Here is a 20,481-nt window from a genome sequence, read left to right as displayed (position 1 = left end):
TTTTGACAGAAAACTCACTTTTCCATTCATCTATCAGGAGATCCCTGCTTTCAAAGGACTGGTCATAGGGGTCTGCAACTGGTTCATCATCAGGATCGTGGTACTGGGCAAAGTAGCCATGGGCAAGGGCTTGAGCTGCTGTAATTCTCTTATCCGAGTCCAATACAAGCATCTTCTCCAGCAGGTCAACAGCTGTCCCCAAAAAGAGTTGGGTTAGGAAAAGAAGGGGGGGGGTGAGAGGAGGGAGAGGAAGTTTAATACAAAAAAGCTGACATTGCACCTAAGGCAAAATATCTAGTTCTTTCTGGTCTATACAAAGAGCTCTTCTAAAGTTCAGGTCCTTGAGGCTTTCTAATTGTCCATACAAGGCAAATGTTCAGTATATTCTGTATTTGTAAGCAATATAGTAGTGAAGGGTGTTACTCAAAAAAGGCTATTTTGTGGGTCACAAAGCAGAGGTTTTTTTCCTCACAAGAACCCTTTGAGGTTGATAGTGCAAGTATTATATACTCATTTTATAGAGAAGATAAGTCTCAGAGCAAGTGACAGCTCCTAAGTGTATGAGGCAAAAAGTCCTGCGCTTTTTTGATGCTCTGACATCATATTTTTTTCTCTTTACTGTAAATATAAATAAATGTAATATTAAACACTCAATAAAAAGGTGATATTTTCAGACTGTTGGAGGAATCTGCTTAATGGGGGAAGGAGAAAGAAGGGAAGTGAATAAGCAATGGGTCAAAGGAATCCTTGTCCAAGGATCAGACACTAGTGTGATCTGGAAGGGGACCTCAGCTGAGTATGGGGTCAAAGCACCCAAAAAAGATTGAAGGGAGGAGCAGACTGATACCAAATCAGGGAAGAAAGTATAGGCTCAAAAAGGATAAGAGGGTGGAAAGGAGTGCCTAGATGATAGGTGTCCCAAACATCAAGAGGTGACAGACACACCTTTTAACTTCTCAGTCTTTAACTACCCCTATGGGCAAGATCTTTGCTTCTTTTCTTTGTCCCGAACTTGCTGTCCCCCATTTCTACCTTCCCCGTCCCTATTTGTTTAAATCATTCAGCAGCTTTCTTCTCTTCTCCTCCCTCAGCACCTTGCATCTCCCATCTCCAGCCTGGCACTCAAGACTTAATTCTGCCCTCCAGAACCCTTACTTTCTTAAAGACATAGCTCAGGCACTACTTCTTTCAAACTACCTGGGATCAAATGTTTTAGTATTCATCCACTTTATATTTCTTTTAAATAGGCTCATATTTGGACATGTAAATGACTGGGCTAAAACAATGCCTTATACATGAGGAAGTGGGGATTCCCAGAAACCTGAGATCAGTACAATCTCTCTCATAGGGTTTAAGGCCTAGCAGGACCATAACAAGGAGAGGGGCTAACTTCAGACAAAGAGGAGAGACAGAGTGGAAGCTAGCCCCATGCCTAAGCTACTAGGAGAGGGAAGCCAGAGGTTTTAGCAGAGGGTGGAATCCCTCCACCCAAGAAGAGAGAGCCTAGTCTTGGCTCAAAGTCCTAATCTGGTGACTGAGTCTGAAGAAGTGGCTGGTAGATTCTGTGTTTTCTCTTTACTCTCCGCTTCTGATAGATCTAGGTCTTATTCTTTTGTTATTGATTAAAATATGATATTTAGATTTTTTATTTAAGAGTTTTAATTTCATTCTTTGTTCCTTGCTTCTTTTTTCTCCCTCCATGCTCAATCCCTGTACTAAGCAATTTTTCCCTCTTCTCTCAAGCCCCCTTGGTGCTTGTTATAGAGTTTGTCTCTTTTCCTGGGTTTAACTCCTGAGCTTCCCTTAAATATATAATGTTTCTTCATTATATTCTGCATCTTCTTCAGACTCAGTCACCAGATTGGGACTTTGAGCCAAGACTAGGCTCCTCTCTCTTCTTGGGTGGAGGGATTCCACCCTCTGCTAAAAAATAGCTTATTACAGGGATTGAGCATGGAGGGAGAAAAATGAAGCAAGGAACAAAGAATGAAATTAAAACTCTTAAATAAAAAAATCTAAATTCATATTTTAATCAATAACAAAAGAATAAGGCCTAGATCTATCAGAAGCAGAGAGTAAAGAGAAAACACAGAATCTACCGGCCACTTCTGAAAGAAACTTGCAACTGAAAATAACTAGGGATGTTAGAGCTTAAAACCAGAGTTTCCAAGTCAAAGAAAAAATACTAATAAGAAGTCAGAAAGAAAGTGTTAAAATATTAATGATTCATGGTTGTGATGACATAAGACTATGCTAAAATAATGATAAAGAGGGAGGAATCTTAGAACAGAATAGTCCAAAAGACACACTAAGCAAGGTCTCTTAACAAAACCAAGCTCATAAGATCCAAATATTGTCATGAAAAAACTTAAATGATAATAAAAATACAGCAATACAGCATGGTGCATCTTGATGGTATGAATGGTGGCAAAAGCAATAATTCGGAGAGTAAGGCAGAACTAGCTAATTAAGAAATATCATGATATGGCTTTGACTAGTGCTGGCTATACCTTTTCTACAGAAGTTTTGTCTCTACAAAGGAATATCTAGAAGATGTTTACAATCAAACATTAATTCCAAAGTTCTTAAATTAATGCAGAAGAATTAATAACAATCTGATGTTCCTACATCTATCCCTATGATGGAAAAACATAAATCTGCTAGAATAAAACAAGAATGAGGGCAAAGAATCGATTATATAAGATGTAGAGTCAGCACTTCTGTGAACAGAGAGTAACTGTCAAGGAAGTCTAAGTTGCAATGAGGCAAACGATATTAGGAACATGGAGAAATGAAAGAAGCCAAATGGGACTAGTCAAATTAGGAAGAACAAGTTATACCTACGCCTGCCTACCATATGTGCCAGGCATGAACTTGTTACCAGTCATACTCTTCCTGTCAAACAAAAGAAACAAATGCAGTCTTGGGCCAATTTGGCAATGAGAATTGGAGGATTCTTACAACAATATGTGAACTGTGCACTATCATCTGACAAACTTTGAACTTTTGTTACTAGCCCATATGGTATATCACCAGATGGCATCTGATCTATTTAACTGGCTAGAAGTTAAGCACTAAGAGAACAGACACCTTAAAGGAATGATATGCTGTTTCTGCAGCCCTGTCTATAGGAAAAAATCTTTTGTAAATACTTGTATAAACTATGAATGAGAATGCAGAAATAAGGTCTGTAAGAAAGAGCCAGATGGTGGACTCTTAAAGATAGCAACATCATGATTGGTTTGATAAGAAAGCTCTTGGTAGCAAAACAAATAAGGATGCCTAATATCTCATTTCATTTCTGTGAATTTTAAAACTATTCCACCCTAATCAGACTATACTTTAGAAGATCTGATTTAGCTATTTCCTTATCAGTAACAATGGAGATACTTGGAATAACAGAATCAGGTCTTGGAAACTCTACATTTCTCCACCCTTCTTAGTTTAATAAGATTAGGAAGGTCTGCATCAAACTCAAGATTTAATTATCTGAGGAAATAGCCTTCAACAGACATGCGCAGAAAAACGGACAGACCCTGGGCTGTCCCAAGTCAAGTTAAGCGATCATTGGTACAGATGAGAAGCAGGAAAGTGACTTAAAACCATCCATATAAGGCACGGCACTTCCTCTCTCTTCCTCTTTCCCTGGAGAGGCGACTTTGGCTGAGAGTGTGCTAGGCGTTTTGACATCTTGGAGTGTTGGTAGTGAGTTTTGCCCTTGAGTTGATTCAGGTTTGGGAATCTTAGTTGAGCCCCTTTGGAGGTCAGGCTGATTCTTTCCTCCTTCACACTCAACACCTTACTTTCTAGATCTTCTAATCTTCCCAATATAATTATTACATTCCATCTCAACCATAATTTTAACCATTATACTTCATGGCCCCAAGAATATAACTACCTACAAAAATTTACATCAAGATACACAATTCAGGAGACAAGTATAACCAATATCTTCAGGATGCCTAACCAATCCCAAGATTTCAATCCCAAGGCTTCAAAGATACATGAATCCAATCACATTATAATAACTGTGAAAAATGTATGCTGTTATCAAACTTATTATAGAAAGATTCTGGTGGAGATAACATTTTGATTTTTTTAAAAAATTTTTTAAAATGCATGCCATTGAAGCTAAATCCTTGATGATTAAGATATGAGAACCAAGCCGGTAGGTGAACGGGGAATTGAGAATCAGGCAAACTGGCCTCAAAAATTTCATAGCCATGTGACCTCTTAACCCCCACTGCCTAGCTCTTACCACTTTTCTACCTTAAAAACACGGTATTGATTCTAAGATGGAAAGTAAGATGAGGAAGAAGAAGAGGAAAAGGAAGAAGTAGTCAATTTAGCTCTCAGCATTAAAAATAGGAAGATAAAAATTCCAAAGATAGGAGTATTCATTCCACCTGAGACCTTGAAGAAAAGATAGGAGAGTGCTGTTCAGACATTTGCATGTGTGACGATGAAATTTTGTTAATTCTTCTAAATCTTCCACTAAATCATCATGCTCAAGAAAAGAAAGGAAGGACACTAATGGTAGCAATTATTGTGAACTTGCTCTGCTCTCTATTCCTGGTTCAAATGCCAGGGCCAGAGTTGTCTTGTATTAGCTGAACAACAATTTCAATGAAACAACACAGATTTATTATTGGTACCTACTATGAATCAGGCCCTAGGCTAAACCCTGCAGATACAAGTACAGAGACAGAACCAGTCTCTACTAGTAATAAGCTCATGATGATGGAAGAGAGAGCAATTATATATAAAACCAGATGTATACAAAACTATAAAGCACAAATGTAAAATGTACAAAATAGTTAAATACAAGGAAATTTAAGAGGGAGGGGAGGGCACTAGCATTTAGGGGATCAGGTAAAGCTTTATGCAGAATATGGTATCTGAGCCACTAAGTCTTTTAAAGGAAGAGAGTGAGTGAGTAAGAGAATAGGAGAGAGAGAGCAAGGTCTCTTGGATTTGCTGAAAACCAGTTTCAAATAATGCATCTTAGAGAGAAAACAATAGCTGAACAGACAAGTTGGCATTCAGTTGATCTTTTCTTTAGACTAAGCGGTGAATCCCAGAACTGGCATTGCCACCTCCCTATCAGTGATCCAAGAGGTGAACACAGTGGGGAGTAGTGTCAGTCCATTTCCCTCGAGCTTATAAGAACAGGCCTCAAGTTACACTGGGAAGACAGTCAGTCCTAAGACAGCAACCTCAAATAGTAGGTGAGAAAGGGACAGATGTGTTTGGACAAAGGCAAACTCAGCATCATCATTTGAACTGCAGGAAAATAATAAAGAAAGCCAAGAAGAGAAGAATATGCTCCTCTCCAAGTATACAAGGCACCAGCCAAACTCTTAACTCTCAACCTCCTGAATAAGCACCATGCTTCTTAATGGTTCCCTGCCCTTGCTCAAACTATACTTAAGCATGGAATGTGTTCTTTCCCCTAGTTCTTCCTATTGAATTCCCGTTACTTAAAGACCAACTCAAATGCTACCCCTTTTAGGAAGCCTTTCCCAGATTCCTAAGACTCCACACAGAACAATGCTTTATTTTCAAACAATCAAATATATATAAATATTCAAATATTATAATATCTATTAAATGCCGTGTACCATGCTAACCTCTGGGAATACAAAGGCAAAGATGAAATAGTTCCTGCACTCAATGAGCATTTCCCACATATTTAATTGTGTTTTAAACTTGTTCTCCCTCCCTCCCATTTGGATGGCATTTAATGGTCAAGAGCAGAGGTTTTTTTAAAATCTTTTTCCCTTTCTCCCTACCATCTAACAAAAACCTCTGCTGTTAAGTTTTGCAAGATTTATAAATTTATAAGCATATCACCAAATGAAAAAGTTTGTTTGAGAAGTATGACTTTTTGGAGGGGAAAGAATACTTACCTAATGGATTGGCACCAATAAACACATTTGCAAAGTTCATCTTCGGCATCTGGGTCAAAGATTGAATATAATTTCTTGCCTGTAAAAATTAGGATTTTGAGATTTATTCATTATTTTATTATCATAAAAGATTCTCAGAACCCTAAACTGACCCAATAAACTCCCCAAAACATTTTAAGATGCCACATTCATATAGCACATCTTCTTGGAGTTCTTCAACATTGTTTTCATGTATTTATGTACTTCGTTCAGGAATATCACTAAGCATATTATTTCTCACAGAATTTGATCCCAACTAGAAATGAATGCTAACAATAGTCTTTAATAAGGACAGGAGCTATCAGCTTAATTATTTACCTTCATAAATGAAAGTTTGTTTTCAATTCCAAAAGTATGTCTGACTTTCATAATTTATTTCATATCAGGAACTTGGCTTAGCCATCATTTTTATGTATGGATAACTATAATCAAGGCAAAATACCTTTAAAATAAAGAAGTAATTGGCCTTGAGGGTAATCACATAAACCAAATATAATTTATGAATATGAAAACTTGGTTTCTCTGCTGCAGACATTGGTCAAGGTTTGGTCTCTATCTACAACATCTCTATGTGCATGTGCAGAGATCCAATATCAATCTAATTTAATGTGTGCAAGGAAATCCTGATATCTATGTAATTATGAAGTTTCTGATTTAAATATTACTTGAGTGGGTAGGAGGCCAGCACATGGATGCAAAAATGTACTAAATGATTAATATCCTTATTTCTACCATATGAATATAGGGAAGCAGAGAAAATATCAGACTCTGATATGGAGGTCAGGTACATAATTAGCTATAAAAGTCTAGAATGATAAATAGGTAAGAAGTAGCTTAAAGACTTTTGATGGAAAATGTTCTGAAGTTCTAGTTATGCCAAAAGGATTTTGACTCCAAGATAAAGATTTAGAGTGATTTGAGAACAGGTGTCCTAATAATGAAGTCTGGAGATTAAACCAGAGTTAAATTAAGCAACGAAGGACAAAAAAATAAGTGAGAAGTTCCCAAATCGTACTAAGACTTTTGGGATGCCCTGTCTATGCATTAACTTTTAAGTACAGTGTTTTACATGGAATATGGGTTGTAGTTAGCTGTGCTAAGAGTTCTATTTTTGAGAGAGATGGAAAGAAGAGGAAGACAGTGAAAGAGAGGAAGAGGGGGAGAGAAAGTGAAAGAAGAGGAGGAGGAAGAAAAAGTAGAGGGAGAAACAGAGAGAGAGAGAGAGAGAGAGAGAGAGAGAGAGAGAGAGAGAGAGAGAGAGAGAGAGAGAGAGAGAGAGAGAGAGAGAGAGAGAGAGAGAGAGAGAGAGGAGGGAAGGAATAAAAAAGCACAGTAATCTCTTTTAAGTAACTGTGCCTCCCTATGAAGCTTATTTGGCAATAACATATTCTAGATAGGCTTCTAAGTACCAAATTTACAAACTCAAATACTTAAAGAGTTATGTTATTATATTATTGGTAGGCCACCTAAAAGTTATACTTTCAGTGCAGGGGCTCAGACCACATTTTCACCTCAAGTGCTAACACTTGGCTAAAGCAAACAGTCATTATCTTAGTAGCCACTCCAAGGCACATGCAAGCATTCAGTTATGTTAAACAGTGTCTGTGGCCTCCTAAACTACACATCCCTGGTACAGTCTATTTGGTCTCACCTCATGACTGGGCATCCTGTTAATGAGATAGGCAGGGGGTGTCCCCGTCAGGCGCATGATCTGCTGAAGCTGGTTAATATCTTAGATGCCTGGTCAAGGGCTTTGTTAAACACACGGTGCAAAAATAATTTTCAACTCGGGTAAAAAAGACAAAAATGGACCACCCTTCCCCCTCATGACCCAAGCTGCATAAATATATATATATAAAGCACCACTTTTGTGAATGGAACAGTGTTAGCAGGCAGATGGTGCTCAATTAGCCAGTGGCTGCCCATGCAAAGAGGAAAAAATGATTTTCTTGAGCTCTTGCTCTTCTTCAATACCAAACATTTTTGGCTTCTGGATACAGATATTCTCTCGTGATCGCGGATGCCAGCCATAGAATATTTTTTAGCTAGTTGTGATCCAAACGGTCTTCCACTTGGGAAGCTGGTGGATAGAAATTAATTCAAGGACTTACTCTGCTCTGTATGGTATAAAGCATCCACCATGTCCAGGATTGGATCTAACCATTGGGGAAGTAGTCAGATTTTTGTGGCACACTTGTTGGTGGCTCTTCAAGGCATTTTCCCTCCAAGTGCAAGAAACAAGATAGGTGGGTAAAGCGATGAGGCCAGAGCAATGCAAGGTCAGGAAGACATCAGCAAAAACATATACACACACCCACACACGCACACATATACAGTAAGTCAGTGCTTATGGAGAAAGGGGAAGGAAAGTCATGGTAAAGCAAAAATAGATACCTCATGCTGCAGTGATGATGTACCAAGCCATGTGCCAAAATGACTCCCTCACCCACAGTGACATCCCCCTCACACTCTACTCCCCCAGTTCTAAGACAAGCCCTATCTGGTGAAAAAAGCATTCCACAATGAAGACCTAGGTGGAGGATGTTCTTTCAAATATCATGTCATGAAAAATCATCTATAAGGGAATAGCCAAGAGGTCTTCCAAATGCATCAGCATATCTGTACCTGTATCTATGTGTCTCCCGTAACTATCCTGTCAGTGGCTAAAAATATATTTACAATAGATTGTATGAAGACTTAGAAGTGTAGAAGCTCTAGAAGTTCTATCACCACCAAACTTTCCTCTATTTCTTACCCAGTAGGGGCTCAGAATATTTGTTAAACTAAATTTATTTTTGTTCACTTCCTTCATTGATATTAACTTATTCCTCACCCTGATTCTGCCATTCTTGATCACTGACTGACTGTGGATAGTCAAAGCCCTGTACACTGCTGTTCAAACTAGATACTGGCATTTTCTCCTATCTAGAAAAAGAATTACTTTCACTGGGTTGGGGGAGGCAGGAGGTATCTAGGAGTTCTGTGTGTCTCTGGTTTTCTTCCTTCACTTATGTCTATAGGATAATAGTTCTACAACCAAAGGAGCTCCGTCCTTTGCCAAATATCACAAAACCCACCCCTTTCCCAGATAATTTCCCAACTTACCCTCAACTTGTCATCTCATTTCTTTAGTGTCTGAGTACAGGTTAATAATAGCTCGGAAAGTCTAGTAAAATGCTGAGATCACTACTGCAATGTTTTTTTTCGGGGAGCCAGAAAGTTGCTGGCCTTTTCTATGTGCTTCGAAGAATGTATAACTTTATTCCATTAAAAAAACCTAACTACCTATCACTGGAAATCATGGGGATTTCCAAAGTTTTCTTCTCTTAGTGTACTGCCACACCATCCCAAAATAGTTTCTGAAAATATCTGCTGAAAACTCCTTCCTATATCCAGTATATTTCATTTGGACATTCTTTAGGTCTCCCTCTCATTTATTCACTACCCTAAATAAAACTTGTATAATCAAACACTCTAGCCATCTCCTGATTAATAGCAAAGAAGATGCCAGTCAGCTTCCCAATATTCATAATGTATATACTTTGAGGGCATCATCCCCACCTGAGGAGCTGGTGATGAACTCACAGGAGGCTTATAGCTTTCCTTTTAACTAAGGCACATTTACTGCAAGACAAATAGGTTGTACTTAAGCAGCACAATTTTGTGGCCAGAGTATAGAATTAAAGGTGACTAATAAGAGGATTTTAGTTTATGATGTTAATCTCAGTATCATTCTCCAACCACGTAAGTCACCTAGTCACAAAATTTCTATGAGCTCATCTGTTTCTGAGCAAAATCACAAACACAATAGACTTGTTATTCCTTACTGAAGCCTCCTAATATTTTTGATTCATTCCAAACTGGTTTCTGCTTTCTCTAGAACAAAAAGAAATGCTTTTTGGATTGACCATACAGTTAATAACCCCTCTGAAAATGACTTTACAACACAGTTTATAACTTTGTAAGATCACTATGGTTGAATCATATTATCAGGACATCTGAGCTCTAAAGTTCCTCAAAGATAAGATGTGGAAATTCAGAATTTTAACACACTTTGGAATAATTTAAATGGAGATGCCAGATATACAACAAAATTATTTATTTCATCAGACACAAAAATAACATTTCCAACTCACCTGCTTGTTACTCTAGCTGCTCAACAGGCTTCCCACTGGGAAGCAGGAGCCAAGGCAGTCAGAATTGTTGAATAGTTAGCCAGAGAAGCACAGGAGAGATGGTAAGGACTTGGAGCTTAGCATCAGTGCTTCCCTCTCCCCTTTTCTACAAAACTTCAAGGACAATGGCTACAAGTTGGCTACGGTACAGGGAAAGATGGAAACATATGTAGAACTGTGCTGTCTTCTCTGTTCTCCTGTGGCATCAACATGGTGTTTAGAAGCAGGAAGGGCAAAGGAAAGGGAAGTCAATGTCATATTCCCATGGCTGCTTCTCTCCACCAGCCCATTATTGAGGCATAGAGAAGCAATGATTCTGCGGGCAGTCTAGTACTGTACAATAGCCACTGTTCCCACTTTTTTTTTTCAACTTTCAATTATATAGGAAAGAGATGAAATGGAGAGGTGGCACTAAGTGTTGGGTTTGGGCTGTCCCTTCCATATATATAAGGGGACTGAACTGTGCAGTCTCCAAAGTTACTTACAGCTTGGATGCTCTATGATTCTATGAGTGGTTTGGAGGATGGAGTTGGAAAAACATCCCATAAGAGTACTGCCTAGCCTGCTTTTTAGAAACAGAGAGCTACTTTGGATATGTGGTCAGCTTCTGGTCCTGAAGACAAGTCTAGGATATCCTACCCTCTTAACAATGCATATTCTATTCCTTCAGTGAAGAAGCAATTTAGAGTAGATTCCATGCTCTGAGAACAAATATCTACTCAAAGAGGGATTGTAACAGAGGTCTATGAGATCATCTGAAACTTCTCAGCAGTATCACAGATTTCTGAAGCTTCTGTGTATCATTTGTGAGTAGGGAAATTTTCTATTCATTTCTTTTTCTTTTTTTTCTTTTAACCCTTACCTTCCATCTTGGAGTCAATACTGTGTATTGGCTCCAAAGCAGAAGAGTGGTAAAGGCTAGGCAATGGGGGTTAAGTGACTTGTCTAGGGTCACACAGCTTGGAAGTGTCTGAGACCAGATTTGAACCTAGAACCTCCTAGGCCTGGTTCTCAATCCACTGAGCCACCCAGCTGCCCCCTTCTATTCATTTCTTGAAATAAACTGAAATTTTAAATCCTGCTAATCTAGGGAGAATAGATATCACAGCACTGGAGACTCACATAATCAAAATATTGACCAGCGAATGAGACTGGAAAAAAGGCAGAATGAAGGAGAAACACATTTCTACAGCAACATCCTAGAAGTGCTGATAAGCCCACAAAAGACATATAGGAACTTATAGACACGCCCAGGGTAAAGTACAGACTATGCTGAGAGATCCATGAAAGGCAAAGCAGAGACTCAGATTGGATTCCCAAGAGGGCAGACATTGACAATCAAAGCATCAACTCACAGACTCTGAAGAGATTTTCTTCAAAAGCTCAGCCCCTGGGGTTCCAACGAGTCTTAAAATGAGCTTCAACTGATCAATATCTAATGGTGGACTATAAAGGAAAATGTTGGGACAAAATCAAAATGAAACATAAGCCAAAATAAAAACAAAATGGAAAGTTCTATGGTTAGGCTTCCATAAGATGATCAATTAGAACATGCACTTCCTTTGCAAAAGATGCAAAATGCTAATGACATGCACACCCAGAATACATTCATATTATTCACTGGCTACAATTTTACATATCATTTGTCAAATTAAACTACTTTAACTGGTACTTAGCTGTCATGGTCATCAGTAAAAACACACAACCATAACTCCTTCAAGAGCATCTTAATCCATGTGCACAAGCCCTCACTAGCTCACTAGCTTCCATTGAATTATTAGTAGTTGTCTAAGCTGTGAGCATTAGTGAGCACTGGGCAAACAACAGAGAGAGGGCAGCACTCTGCCAAAGGGCTCAAGAGATCTTTCTGTAAACAGGCCCTGCAAACTTGGACTAAAACGTTTATAGAGTGATACTATCACGACCACTAAGGCTACAGAGTCCAATGATCTCAATTATATCCTCCAGAGAGAGTATAGCAAAGGTCAACAAATATTAACAGCCAGCAGAGGGCACTCCCCCTCTCCATGCTCCCTTCTAGGTATATGAAAAAAAACTGGTCACATTCACTAGATTAAGCCTAAGGAGGCAAAATGCTTGGCAAAATCCATAGATCCCTCTCTAGCAAACCATAAGATTAAAAACAAAACAAAACAAACAAAAAACCACTTCTAGGAGTCAACATTTCTTAGTACAGTCTCCAACTACACACCAAATTAATCTGAATTGTCTAGAAGACAATAGAAAAGAGAGTTTCTATTTGGTTTTAGCTTATCAGCTTTGTCTACAAAAGGAAATTAAAAAGGGAGGGGAGGGGGGAAATATTTCGTGAAATGAACTGTTCTTGATAAAAACATGAACATCTCAGCCTAAATTAAAATAACTATTCCAGATCATTTATATTCCATACATCATTATTTTGTTGTTATTGTGTTGTTTAGTCATGCCCAACTCTTTGTGACCCTCATTTGGGGTTTTCTTGGCAAGGATGCTGGACTAGTTTGCCATTTCTTTTCCCAATTCATTTTATAGATGAGGAACTGAGGCCAACAGGGTGAAGTGACTTGTTCAGAAACATCTGACTAGTAGATAAGTGTCTGAAGTCAAATTTGAACTCAGGAAGATGAATCTTCCCTGACTTCAGGCCTGGTACTCTATCTGTTGTACCATCTTGCTGCCCTATTATTGGATTGCTTTCTATTTCAGTTTCCCTATTTGCAATGTAAGAAAAACTAAATTAATTTCAGGTGGATTCTAAGGCTAATGATTTTTTAAAAATGCAAAATGCTACAGATGGTAAAATTAAGAAAACATACTGACACCAAAGATGATTTTACAACCAATCTGAACTTTCTCCTTAGCTCTAACTACTAGTGTTCATATAACACAAACTGACTTCCTTTAATTCAAAACCCCATAAGCTCCAATGCTTTTTAAAGGGTGAGTAAAAAAGGCTAGTAGTAAATAATGTTGATCTTATACATTTTGCTTGTTGTGTACCTCCAGGAAAGAGGGCCCAGGGGTCTTAAGTTTTGATGAGCTACTGCTGACTAGGTAAGGTTACAGGAAAAAAAAAAAACACAAAGTAAATCTTTTATGATATAGAAACAACTATACTTCTTACTTGCTGCTTAACTTCTAAGTGCCACAAAAGTACAAAGCGTTTAAGTAAAGAATATACAAATAATTCTACTTCCTTACGTGCAAAGTGTATATAGATTCTCACTCTCAGAGAACACTAAAAAGCCAGTTCTGAATTAGATTTGGAAGCTGGTGAGAGAAGGCTCAGTGTACCAGTACCCAAAACCAGTTTGACTGACTAATAACAGATGATGGTAGATGAGTGGTAGTAGACACTACGGTGTTTTAATGTGATCTCCATGGCTCCCTCAATCAGTAATAAAGACTTGGTCTTACAAATCATTTTACCGCTTTAAATTAATTTCAGACTCCACAAAATGATAAAAAAAAAAAGTTCCCAACCCCATCCTGAATGCATGGAAAAGGCACATTTAAGTGTATCTGTTAATGACAGTTATAGAAGACAGTCCATCCACCTCCCCATTTTAAGAAACCACAGCTTTGCATAGTCTCAGGGCTACAAAGATTTAGAAATAGAACTATTGGCATCTTGTTTCAAGTCCCCCCCAACCCCCCTCACCCCCCATCATAGATCAGAAAATGAGTCACAGCCCAAAGGAAGAAAACCCTTAATTTAAACAACTCATATGTCATTAAAAAAAGGCAAATCTGTATGAATTCAGTGAAATTCATTACTTTCTGAGATTAAAAATAAAGGGGAATTTTCTTCTCCCCTAAACAGTCCTTGGTAGAAGATTTAAGATTTTTGGAGAATAAAATTTCAGGGCTTACTCAGTACAAAATGCTGACAAATCTTTAGAAAAATTTCTAGGTTTAGATATAAGTCTCCATTTTGAGACACCTGTAGCCTAAAAGTAAGCTATGAAAAAGCATACTTATTCAGGAAAGAAATGGTAGATGATCCAGGAATGCTTAACCTTTATTGCATCATAAACCTTCTTTAGTAATATGAAATAATCCTTGGACCTCTTTTCAGAATGTTTTTAAAAATATAATAAAAAATAAAATCCGTAGGACTAACAAAAGAAATCCATTATATTTAAAGTAATTAAAATACAAAAAATAAATAAAAGTTCAGGGAATCCCAGATTCAGAATCCCTGAGAGAAGGAAAAGGGGAAGGGAGGGAGACACATACACAGAGACAGAGGCAAGGGAGAGATATCTAACCAACAAAAGAGACAAATTAGGGTATGATTATTTGCTTTACAGAAGGATATGCTGCATTATTCTCTTTGATCACTTAATTATGAATCTATTTACAAAAAAGTTAGTTTGTACTTTATAGGAACATACCTGTTTTGGAAAGGACACTAGTACAGTAACTGAGAGACCTGAGTTTCAGTTCCAATTTTGCTATTAACTAGCTGTGTGACCGTAGGCAAATCACTTTTACCCGATAAGGGTAGGGTGGAGTGGTGATTTATGAGTAGAAATGATATTATGGGTTCATATAAGAACTTTACCTTGAAAATTCTATGACATCTCTCTATTGTTGATAATTTAAAATTATCTTAATTGTGAGAGAAAATTAAGTTTTCAAAAAAACTTCCAAAAAGGCAATTTAATAATGTACTTATGAAAATAGTCCCCAGAAATAATACTGGATTTATATAACAGATTCAGTGAAATCAATCTATACAATCTGTTGTAAGAACTAGCAATTTATAACAAGAACCTTAGAGCTGTCTTTTAAGAGGGGGATGCAGAGCAAATGTTCTACTTTAAAATCACTTGTGAAAGTGAAAAGAAAGGTCTTTTATAAAAATTAGGTTTTTGCAAACAGATCTTTATATAAGGTATATAAAATTAGATATCTAAACTTTTCCGTAAAGGATCATGAGACAGTTTCACATCTGAAACTACACTTGGAGCAATAGTGGTGAGGTAGATTCTAGTTACCTGTACTGAGGCCTACATCTTCAAGGATGATTATTACCTCAGGTAAAGAGACTGGATTTCTGTAGTCTGGCTTAAGAGACAAGCCAGAAAAGTAATTTCCTCTTCCATAATATGAAGGGATTAAATTGGATGCTCTATAAAATGATTATTAAGCTCTAAATCCTGAGTCTAAGATAACCTTGGCATTCTTTCTTACATCAGACAATTCTTGTCACTCAAAAGGAACAGCAAATCTTGCACTAGCTAAGGAGAAAGACTTTCTGAGTGGCCAAATGTTCCCCTCAGCAATGCAGATATAGACTTGGTCAATGCTTCCCTTTCTTCTACAAGGGTGAGTCATCCCCATACAGACTAATACTTGTGTTATAAAATGAAAAATCATTTTGCATTCTGTTAAGAAAAAAAAAGCACCAGAAAATTCTATTCTCCACCATATATCAGCATTAATTTTGTGATGTCAAACCATATGTGCTATCATAAAAATTCAAAGCTCCCCGTGGACAATAACATACAGGGAAAGCAATTTTCAAGTACTGCCAAGGACAAGTAAATGCTTCATCTGAGCCAAGGTACAAGCCAATGAATTAATCTGTGCTGCCGAAAAATAGCTACACCATGCAGCAATCATTTAGGATAGAGAAAATTATTTCAAAACATGATTAACAATTCATGACAACTAAGAACTGCTGGATCTTACTAATATATATCTATATATATATCTCAATCAAATGCCTTATTAACTTTATCTCTAAACCCCTGGTTCTCTTCATATATTTTCTGCAAAAAGATTATTTTGCTATCTAAAGACAATTTTTCAATTGAGTACAACCTAGAAAGTTACAAAATTCTCTTGGCAACAGTCATCATAAAGATGTGCATCCAAATTATTGAGTTTAATGTTCTTTAATCACAGCAACTTGAAAGAAAAGTTATAAATTGTGAAACAGCAAATAAAAATAATCTCTAAAACAGTAGTAAGTTCATAGACCAAATTTTTTTCTCTGAAAAAATGCCCCAAAGTACTAACTGACTTTTAATTATATGGGTATCAGTAACCCATTAATATTCTATTTTGAATGACAGGGCAGGGTTAGTCCTAGGCAAAATTGTGAATCAGTCTCACTGTTGATAAAACGCCATGGTACAAGTCAATTGTTAGCTACTGAAGCATCAAAGAATGTTGCAACAATAAAATAACAATATATTATACTTACAAATAGATTACAATAGTCCCATGTAAGGTTTCAACTTCTTTGCTGGCCTTCCAAGGTCCTCTACAAACAGACCTTCTCTTATCTCTCCAGCTTTACCCAATATCATTTCCCTCTATGCTCTTTTACTTCTGCCCAACTGGATTACCTGTATACTTTAGGCTTTTCTGCTGGAGTGCCTTTGTGTAAACAAGTCCCTATGCCCAAGTCCAGCACAATGTTCTGCACTTAAAACATTTGCTAAAGGAAAAGGGAAGTGATACTCAGTAGGGAAGCAGTTATTGGCAAACAGGCCATCATAGGTTCTAGTCAAGCATCCTCTATAACCTTTCATTGTCTAACAAGGAGAGAAAAGGAAGGAGAAACCTTTATGGTTGGAGGAAAATTCACCTAGAAAAAGAAAATAAGACCATGTGAAGGTTGTGCTGACTAATTCATCTCTGATAGCCAAACCACAATTCCAATGTCTATGAAGTAACTGAATGGGAGCTATTCTCAAGCACATTTCTTTCTGCACAGGACTGTTTTACCTTGGGAATTCCTTGGTCATATTTCTAAACTGTTTCATTTGTTCCAAGATCATTGCATCGATGGTAAAATTTAAAATTCAGATAAAATGACTAAGTGCTCATACAGTTGAAAGTATCCTCTAATGAAATCTTAGTCTCATAGGCTTTTTATCACTATGGTACAAGATCATCAGTATTCTAGTTTCTCTGTAAACAGTATATCTAGATTAATGGTAGGCCTTTGCAAAGCTAAAGAAAACAGAGAATTCCAAGCCAGTTACATATAATTAGTTCTAAAAAGCAATGCTCTTTCACACTTACAGAAGACCTCATTTGTTGTTAACAAGACTTTCCCTGGAAGGGCAGAGATCTTAAATGGGGGTGGGGGGGTGGGGAAGGGGGAGAATTATATAGGGAAAAAAAAGTTTTAGAGTTCCAATGGAAATAAGGAAGGTACTTTCAGAAAACCACCAGTTTCAAAATGGATAATACACCTAGCAAATTATAGGAGACAGAAAGAAAAGTGTGTGAATATAAATAGTTCTTGCTAGAAGCTAGCTTTCACGATGAAAAACATTTCAATAACATAAAGACATGAAAGCCTCTTGTTTTCTAAAGCACAAAGAAATGTTGCCCATGCATACAACCATGAATTATCATGAGATCTAGGGGCAGGAATGCAACTTTAGCAGAGAGATAATAAAAATTGTAACAATTTAAAGGAAAAAAGACTGAGAAACACAGATTAAAAATGTTATGCTAAATTATCTCTTTTAAAATCTTTTCTAATCATAATCTGGATGCCTAAAGAATAGTGAAGAAAAAGCTGCTGACAAAATAGTTTTTCAGATTCAGCAAAAGTTTCAATAAAAAAGGGGAAAGAGAAGACAAATTTGATTATATAATATGAAGATTATAAATGATGCTTCCATGTGTATTTGTATATGAAGCAGTACAAATTGATAAAGGATAACCACAATAGGAACAACAGTAAAAGAAGGTCAAAGGGGGAAAAGTTACACTTGAATTTGTTTGTTGATCTAGATATATTAGTTAAAAAGTTGAGTTATTCAAATAGTTAGAAATGACTCTCATGAAATTAAAAAAAATATTAATAAGGATTATTCTTAAAGTCTCTGTTCTCTATCTACAACCAGCTCTCAATTTATCCATGGTAATGGGAAATAAGATTTAAGGATCCAGAGTAAAAGAATTAACAGATATAAATGGGCATGATATAAAAGATTCAGGAAGGGTGGTTTGCCCCTTCCTCTATCAAATACTGTCACAAAATTCCCATTATTAGTGTCATTAATGAGTTTTAGATAAAAACAACAGAGTATATTCATCTTCAGAAGATAGCAATTATATACATGCAAACATCCATGTAGGTATTTTCACACACATGTGTACATATAATTTTCATTCACATGTGATCATAGATTTAAAGCTGTACAGGATCTTAAGAGATCATTTGCCCAAACAATTTTACAGATGTGAAAAATGAGGCTGAAGTAGGTACAGTGTCTTGCCCAAGGTATAGTAAGTGACAGAACACATGTGTACCGTGTGTTTGTGTGACATACACACTGTCAAGAAGAGGAGGTCAACAGTATCTAGGATGTATTTCTGAATACCTGAAGGAACATAAAGTGCAAACTCATATATATGGGAAAACAAAAGTAAGTAAAAGGTGGATCAAAGAAGGGTGAGAGGAGGAAAAGACACTCTTGGATTAACTAGGAAGTAATAAGGAAATAATACTAGAAATTAAATCATCACAGAACTTAAAAACAACAGAGCTAAGAGTAGGTTCTGACAGCAAGCAGCTAGTCTTGTTCTGAGAATCATGACATCTTCATCTGGAAGATACAAGTATTCTGTTTATTGGAATAGCACTGTCCTCTCCAGTAGAGAAAGATAATTCACAAGGGTTTCTATAGCCTATTAAGAATTCTCATTTGAAAGACTTATTCTCTTTTGGACACGCATCAAGCAAAGTTATAATTTTTAATCTAGTATCTCAGTTATAGTACTAGGAAGTACCCTGAATAGGGAACATGAATATTACAGTTACTATAAAGACACATCCCCAATTATAATATATTGACATTCTAGATTCTAAGTCAATCTCCTATAAATTTCAGTAGTATAGGCCAGTTTTGGACCTGCCTGATCATTCTCAAATGAGGTATTAATGTAGTTTCTGAACCTACAGGATAAGTGGCCAGCACTGGGGCAGATGCAATTAATTATGAATCCTTGCCAAAAGCCAATTATAGCACATACAGGCAACTAAACTCTACAGATAATCTCAATCCCTTTCCATCTTGCTCTATAACTCAGTATAGCTACATAGCTATAAACTTGGGGCTGATCAGTTTTAACAAAATCATCAGTCTTGTAACACTGCTACTTAATGAAATGGTCAAAGGAATCTAGAAAAAAAAAGATCGTAAGTTAAAGAGTGTTTGAATAAACCTTAAACTACATTGTTTGGAAGGAAGGAAAGCATTTATTAGGTACCTGCTATGTGCTAGGCACCATACTATGCACCTTTCAAACATCCCATTTGATCCTTATAACAATCCTGAGAGGGAGATGCTATTATCTGCATTTTACCAGTTGAGGAAATGAGGTGGGCAGAGGTTAAATAACTTGCCTGGAATCATGCTGAATTTAAACTTAGGTCTTCTTGACTCCAGTCTCAGCAATCTATCCACTGTGCTACCTAGCTGCTTTACTGTGTGCCCTGAATCAATTAAAAACTAGGCAAATTGTATAAAAATAAAGAGGTTCAAAGAAAGGGAGGGAAATGAAAGATAAGTTATCTTGTCATTCCTTGCTCTTATTACATAGGGCATAACAAGCCAGCAGATATATCAATAGACTGACTATAAATTTATCACTTCAATCAGAGAAACAAGAGATCCCTAATCTATTGGATGGCACCTTGTACTTATTTAATGCCTCCAATACAGCAGCCTAGGTTGTCATGGAGATCTAGGGGTCTTGGTACATAAACTCTAAACTCATTCAGCTTTTTTGCAGTAAAACTATTATGATAAAGGACTCACTGAGAAGAGATGACAAATCGTAGATTTAATGTACGTTTACAATTTATGAGAACTTTTTCCTATCTCATCATAAATAAGTGACCTGCAGTCTTTTTTTTTTTTGCAAAGTAAAACAATAAGAAATAATGTGGATCTCATAAAATAAATCTAGAATACAAACACAACTGAAAGCCATCCCTGGGGATAGCATACAAGGTGACATACTCATTTGGGCTGAAAAAGAAGGAAAGAAAATAAACAAAATTTATTAAAGGATACGGTCGGTACCAGGAAACAGTGTCCTTCCAGTCAACAGTTCTGCCATTATGCATCCCACTGACCAAATATCAACTGGGCAAAAATAAGTGAAAGAAAAATAAAAATGCACAGAAAGTAATTATATTTGGCAACAATGACCAAAGAACACAAGGTGGAATATTTTAACCTCAAACATTTTTTCTTTTTTAAAACCATATCATCTTTCACATTCGAACCCAGGTCATCTTGACTCCAGGACTGGTGCTCTATCAACGGCCTCTAACCTCAAATATCTTAAAAATCTGTTTTGTAGAAACACCT

At 36.9% G+C, this 20,481-nt stretch overlaps 1 protein-coding gene across 2 annotated transcripts in view; it reads right to left on the bottom strand.

The window, feature by feature from the left end:
* MAPK14 (mitogen-activated protein kinase 14) overlaps positions 1 to 20,481 on the bottom strand; it is a 94,210-nt gene that overhangs the window by 3,764 nt on the left and 69,965 nt on the right. Inside the window, exons 8-11 of one of the 2 annotated variants that reach the window (XM_001369904.3) lie at positions 20,182 to 20,253; positions 7,600 to 7,679; positions 5,910 to 5,988; positions 19 to 192 (exon numbers count right to left, since the gene is read on the bottom strand). In XM_001369904.3, the coding sequence (XP_001369941.1) occupies positions 19 to 192; positions 5,910 to 5,988; positions 7,600 to 7,679; positions 20,182 to 20,253 (405 nt within the window). Of the gene's footprint in view, positions 1 to 18; positions 193 to 5,909; positions 5,989 to 7,599; positions 7,680 to 11,478; positions 11,559 to 20,181; positions 20,254 to 20,481 lie in introns of both variants that reach the window. The other variant, XM_001369934.3, reaches the window with a different exon arrangement.

The sequence above is a fragment of the Monodelphis domestica genome, chromosome 2 (assembly GCF_027887165.1).
Source record: "Monodelphis domestica isolate mMonDom1 chromosome 2, mMonDom1.pri, whole genome shotgun sequence".
NCBI classification, from domain to species: Eukaryota; Metazoa; Chordata; class Mammalia; order Didelphimorphia; family Didelphidae; genus Monodelphis; species Monodelphis domestica.
This window is presented reverse-complemented; position numbering and strand designations above follow the sequence as displayed.